Raw genomic sequence first — 6,902 nt, forward strand, 5'->3', positions numbered from 1 at the left:
GGAAAGAACGAAAAAGAAAACGACTGAGAAAACTAACATACAATAAACCAGCTGCGCTGGAAGGTCAGCCCTAAAGGATAAGATAGATCAAATGATAAGCTGGATCAAGAGAGAATAGCAAAAAGGATGTAATCACATCTACGAAAAATGCCTCTACTGCCCATTCAAAATGCAAAAATTGTTGAAAAATGCAAAAATGTACTTGCAAATCTTTAAACAGCCTTACAAGCAACTTTGAGCCTGGATTTCGAAAAACCCTTAGTAACTCCAGGCCTGACTCGAAAAATGGAGTTGCTTATGAAAAAAGTGTAACAAGGTTTGAAAAAATTTCATTTTTAACATAAATCTTTAACAATGTTGTTTTAGATAATCATATAATTGTCTATAAATATTAACAATATTACTATTGTACAATATTAATTATTTCTTTGCAATACATTTAAAATATGTAATACTCTCTAGTTGAAATAAAGTCTTTAATTATTGTCCAATACCAACGTCATTCCAACAGCAATAATTCCAAAAACAAGACATTGAATTAGATACAGGATAGGTATACTGAACCAAAAATTCATTGCAGCATCATAATAGTCCAATAACGAATAAGCTTTGAAAAAACATTGATTAATCTAATCGTGAAACGTGATAGCGTTTAGTAGGATACGTGAACGTGTGTATTTTCATTTATACCAGCATAATAGTGGCGTTAAAATTTTGCAAATAGATGGTCGCCGATTGAATTTCTGTAAAAAAAAAGATAATGTATAAAGTAATCATTGTAGTAAACTCTCACTTTTTTGACATTATATTATTCATCAAAATATCAATTGACCACTATTCAAACTTTTAATGTAGGTCACTTTTGAGGCTTCAGTGATTTTAAAGCCTGAAGGGCTAGAGCAAAGTCTTTAACCTTTCCCGGACAAGGAAAAGTAAAGCCACTAAACTCAATGTTTATAGTACCTTGTTTCGATTTTTGTAGTGTCGCTATTCGAGCTATTGGATGGGAAGCAATATTTCCGTCGTTGATAAAGAGTCGTGATATTTGGTTATTGAATGATCCCTGCATAGCATATCTGCAACAAAACAATGAAGATATTAAAGTCCCATACACAGGTAAATAATAACAACATGAACAAAATCACTTCACTCTTTAAAACTTAGATCATTCATGATTAATTGCTTATATTTTGTACGTTAAAGTAATGAAACAGAACGCTTGCTATCTAGCTAACAAATCTCTTTTATTCTTTCATTGAGACAAAAGACTATCATAGATTTTTAACGTTCTTTGAGAGATGGCTGGACGAATAATCGAACCTCGTAAAAAGACATTATTCAAATGAAAATGGAAGGACTATAAAATGATTGCTTTCTAAGATATACCTAGAAACACACGTTAAAGTGTCTGTGTTATAGCAAATTTTGATGGATCAAAAACAGACCTTTAGCTTACCTATCAATTTTATGAACTCTTTCAGTATTCAGGTGTGAAGAAACAAACCAATGGTTTAAAAGTACCTATCCATGATGAGTGAGATGATTGAGTACATTGTACCAAACAACAACAAAAACAGGAAGGCGATGGTAATACCAAGCTCGAACGATGCAAAGCTATGGACTTTTTCGATACTATAAACATGTAACACCAGATACTAAAACAACAATAAACAATCAACGAATTACCAACATTTTCATTTCAACACCAAATTCATTCATATATACATTTTGTCCATTATTCTTTTGTCAATAGAGAGATTTGAGTGTTCATTTTTAGTAGATTTTGCAGAATTTTGATTTATAATAGAGATTTATATGCAAAAAAGAAAATATAAACTATGAAGATAAAAAGTAATTACAAAAAATGATTTTATAGAATGTGAGGAATAAATATAATTCAAATTTTTGTATAAAAATAATTCAAATTTTTGTATAAAAATAATTCAAATTTTTGTATAAAAATAATTCAAATTTTTTGTAAAAAATAATTCAAATGTTTTGTAAAAAATAATTTAATTTTTTTGTAAAAAATAATTTAAATTTTTTGTATAAAAATAATTCAAATTTTTGTATAAAACTATTTAAATAATTGATTTGTAAAAATGCAAGGTACAAAAAACTATAAAAAGTAATTCAAATTTCTATGTAAAATAAGCAGAAAATGTATGGTTAGTGAGGAAAGTCCTTTTTTAATGATATTAATTTTAATTTTGATCACAGACATTCAGAGTCTTTGGGCTATAATCAATACTCCTTACACATCACAGGAAGATAAACACAACGATACTTTCTAAAAATCAACAACAAAAACACGACATAAAGGACAAAATCCTCACACCAGCTATATTGAATCAGGTCCCCAAGCAATACAACCATGCGCATGTAACATTTCAGCGTGGAAATAAATTTAATTTGAACAAGTCTATGTAAACCAATGCGCTGTCTAGGAGCTTTGTCTACATTTCAACGAATAAAATATCTACATACACATGGTTGTGTAAGAAGGAGTTGCAGATCTAAACAGGAAAGTTTTATTGAATGTTACAGTTTATCAAAAATTATTTTAATTGCTCTAGAGTTTTGCAACTCCTTCGACCCCACCCTCCCCTATACCCCCATATAAAAAACTATTTCTCAAGTCGGTCCAATAGGTCAAATCGGCTAAGTAGGTTAAGTAGGTTAAACAGGTTTGAAAAACTAAATGTTGTTTGATATGATAAAACAAACTCCATCGTGGTCTGAAAAATATATGTCCTTTACAAAACACTTGACTTCTTTTTTATATCTGTAAAGCTATTCTTTAAATAAACTTGGTCAAGAAGACCACCTGCTAGATGGGTTGGTTCATCCACAATCATTTTATATGAAGAAAGTAATTCACTCAGGAATGCGTTTTCAGGATCTAATGCATCAATGTTGAAATCTCCAACAACAATGTCTATATCGTCATATGTTATAAGTTCCAACAATTCTTCACGAAAACTGTTTCTTGAATAATCAGGTGGTTTGTACAACATTAAAAGTTTGATAGGTCGGTTACTGAAGGTTTCTTTTGAAAATTCGATACAAGTGTAACCTGCTGCTCTATTACATTCTAAAATTTGAATTGAAGAATTAAAACAACATGCATTGTTTTGGAATCGATTAACAGAATTGTTGTTGTATTCAATATTGAAATCACCAAGTATTTGATCAACTTCATTTGTATCACTTGAAGGTGACAATTGAGTTTCAGTAAGACATAATAAGTCACTACTCATAAGAGTTTTACACTTTGCAATGTCAATTGCATGTTTCTTCAAAGAGCGAACATTAAGGAGTGAAATTTGAACATGTTTGTCTGGAGTCAAAGCAGAAGAAAAACTTTCAACTTTATGCAAAGGTCTATCTTTTCGTAAACGCTCATATTCAAGTCCTGCCTCGTTGTTTGCACGGATAGCTTTTCTATCGTATTCACCTGTCAAAAACAATCCATTTATGTTTGTTACTCTCGATAGACTAACATACATTTGACCTTCATTGAAATATCTTTGTGATAATAGATCAAAACTTACTACTGCTGATTGAAGTGTTAGTCCTTGGACTTTATGACTTGTACATGCATAGGATAAGACCAAAGGAAATTGAGTTCTTCGAACCATTAAAGGTTTTTCCTTTTTGTTTTTGTTTTTCTTTTCCTTTCTTGTGTTAAAAGTGGCTTCTGCCCTTTCAATCAATATCCAATCATTTTGTCTACACACATGATCTAAATTAGGTCCTTTCTTGCCTGCTAGAACATCATCAAGTTTAACATAGACACCTGATATGGTATTACCAGAGTTGTATTTAAATCCCATTACTGTTCCAACTTGACCGTTAACCAGTCTATCAGTAATGTCAATATTCTTGCAAATTAAAATTCGGGCACCTAATTTCAATTCTAATACACGGGCAAGACCACCTGTTTCTCTTGCTTTTGCAGTTTCAATAAATCTGACATCTTGGTTTGTTAAATGCTTAGGAACTTCATCTTGTGCAAAAATCAAATGCTTTTCAGTTGGTAATTCATTGAGTTTTTCTATGTTATATGCATCAACTGGTTTATTTTCTGCAAAAATATGAGTTACATCAGAGGGATAATCTGGACTGTCTTTTGCAATAAATCTAGATTTTAAAAGTTCTTCCTTTTCTTTGTCTAGCTCGCCTAAACGAATTTGATTCAAGAGGTCAATAAAATCAATATCATCTCTCTGTCTCATGATCTCTGTCAATTCAGCGATTTGGAATTTACGCCATAATTCAAACCCAATTATACCATGTACTGTGGAGCAATCCGGTTTGTAGATAAAATCTTTAAAAATTGGTGGCAGTTGATATAAATCACCACAAAGTAGAACTGACTTTCCAGCAAAAGGTTTATCTACTTCAAATATTTTGCGTAACCTTTCATCAATATTTCTAAACAAGCGGCTAGACACCATGGAAATTTCATCAATCATAATAACTTCCACACATGCAAGTTTCTTTTGCAAATTTTGCTTTGATGATGCATTCAGTGGAAAGAAATCTGTAGTAGGAATAATCAAACCGCTGTGTATGGTGGTTCCATTGACATTAATTGCTGCTACGCCAGTTGGTGCAAGAACTAAAATTCTTTCTTTTGTGGGTTCTCCTCCTCTGTACATAAGAAGTTTTGACAAAGAATGATAGATTGTTGTGAGTAAATGGCTTTTTCCTACGCCTCCGCCACCAGTTAAGAAAATATGAAATGGCTCAATACATTTAGGCACTTTTGAAGAAAGGTTTTTAATGAAATCTCTTCCCCATTTGTGAACTACATCAAAAACTTCTCTTTGTTGGTGATTTAGAGATCTAATACGAGCATGTACTTCATTATCTGGGAGCAAAATTGATTCCATTGGAATTGAAGCTCTGGCATGAGTTGTGTCATTGTTATTTTCATCATCCGATTCTTCATTATTGTTTGCTCTACTTTGAAGCTCTGCATTTGTTTCATCATTCTCCTGCTGTTCAAAATCATTCATATTGAGAATCAAATCATTTCTGTACCTTTCTAATGCATCATCTACTAAACCAGCATAAGGTTGGATCAAAGCTCTGTTTCTCTCAATCCTTTCAATGACACCTGGTTCCAATAGCTTTGCAGTATAATTATTGTGTTCTTGGGACAATAATTCGTTCTCATCAAAGAAAGGTAAGTACAGCATGAGGAGGTGGTGGGCGTAATCTTCCGGGTACTTGTTTCTGTTAGGCTGATGAAGTCGAAGTACAAGTGGAACTTTGCGGCATTTTAGTTTACCTTTCATTGAACAAAGTTTGACAATCTTTGGGTAGTTGCTTGAGAGATGGTTCGATTCTATCAAATCATCTTCCAATTCATTAGGCTGGCAATCATTTTCACTACATTCTTTATAGACAACACTGTAGAATCTCAAGAATTCGGCATAACACATTTCAGCAATAGGTTTATTAGGTCCAGTTCTTTCTCTTGGTCTATCACAATACCGGTCAAGCATATTACTTTTGAAAATTGAAGTACTATCTTCAGGCAACTCATTAATTTCATCTTCACTAAGGCACATTCTAAATCTCTTTTCTGGGACATTAGTATTTGCAAAAGTTACACCTGGATACAGCTTACGAAGCCATAGCTGTGGCATACTAAGATACACTGCTTCTTGCACTGACACTTCTCGCTTTGACACATAGGCATGCGCAACAGATTTCATTTGTTCATATTTGTCACCGCCATTTTCAAAAGCATCTTTAACAGCTTGGGTCATAGCATGAGATATTTCATCTTCAGTTTTAGAAAGATATGCACACATGTAAGTTGCAGCTTTGTAATAATTAAATACTGGTTGAATATCCAGATTTGCTTGCCAAGCTTTAAGACCTTCTGTAAAGTAGTTATTGACAAAGCATGCATTTGTATTGCGTTTTAAGTAAATGTGAAAATCGTCATCTTCAGATACAGAGAGAGCATATTCATAATCTTCCTTTGGAATGTCTAATTCAGCTAGGACTTCATTGATGGTAGGAACTGGATTAAAATTTTCTCCATCAGGGTTGAAAAAGTTTCTTTTATCAGGATTAAGGTTCTCATTGATGTAAGTCCTTACTTTTGTCAAAACTTCTTTTCGCAGAGCAAGTATGGCTTCTCTTTCCTCATGTGGTAGTTCTTGTGGCAAGGGCTCAGAAACTATTGTTTTCTCAGAAAAAAATTTACCAAAATAAAACCTGCAGGGAGTGTTTTTATATTTACGGCAAGTTTTTGAATGGCGGTGTAGTTGGTATGTCTTCACAAGGTTAAATAATTTGGGATCCTCTTCTACGGATGGTAAATAGACCTTGATTATTTTATCAATGAACATAATGTACTCATCTTTTGTTTCCTTGGTCAATACTGGTGCATTTAAAATCCACAGAAAGGAATGAATGTGAGGGCTTCCGCGTACTTGAAATTCTACTCGAATAGCGTAGAAAGTTGTTTTACCGAGTGGGCCGTCCAAAACAATCGTTTTAAAAAATACTTCTACTCTGTATTGAAAATGCCTTGCTACAAGTACAGGGTTACTATTTAATAAATCACACCTTTCGTTATAAGAAAGATTCTTGATAAATTCATCGGTTACGTTTTGACCCTTGAGTTTGTAAATTATGGAGATGAGTTCGTTCCAACGAAGGTCTGCACAACTAAATGTCTGAAAGAATGTTGGTGGTCCTAATTGTTTAACCATTGCTAAAACTTCTTGCTGGAATTTTTTCCAATATGCTGGAGTTCCTTTAACAGTACTCATGAAGGCAAAAGCTTTATCATTTGCTATGAATTGCCTTACTGTTTCTTTGAAATTCTGACTTAACATACCAGCATTTAAATTTGAGCCAGCAACTTTTCTCAT

General features: G+C 32.8%; 1 protein-coding gene and 1 long non-coding RNA gene across 2 annotated transcripts; both read right to left on the bottom strand.

Moving 5' to 3' along the window:
• Positions 1–222: 222 nt before the first annotated feature.
• Positions 223–1,546, bottom strand: LOC136802161 (uncharacterized). Its single transcript, XR_010845969.1, has 3 exons — positions 1,457–1,546; positions 964–1,076; positions 223–743 (listed from the first exon to the last, which is right to left on the bottom strand). It is a non-coding gene; the product is annotated as an uncharacterized lncRNA (long non-coding RNA).
• Positions 1,547–2,756: 1,210 nt separating this feature from the next.
• On the bottom strand, positions 2,757–6,902 carry LOC136802029 (uncharacterized). Its single transcript, XM_067058731.1, has one exon. It carries the CDS (start codon positions 6,900–6,902, stop codon positions 2,757–2,759), a length of 4,146 nt encoding a protein of 1,381 aa, XP_066914832.1.

This window comes from Clytia hemisphaerica, unplaced genomic scaffold (genome assembly GCF_902728285.1).
Source record: "Clytia hemisphaerica strain Z4C2 unplaced genomic scaffold, Clytia hemisphaerica genome assembly, whole genome shotgun sequence".
Lineage (NCBI taxonomy): Eukaryota > Metazoa > Cnidaria > Hydrozoa > Leptothecata > Clytiidae > Clytia > Clytia hemisphaerica.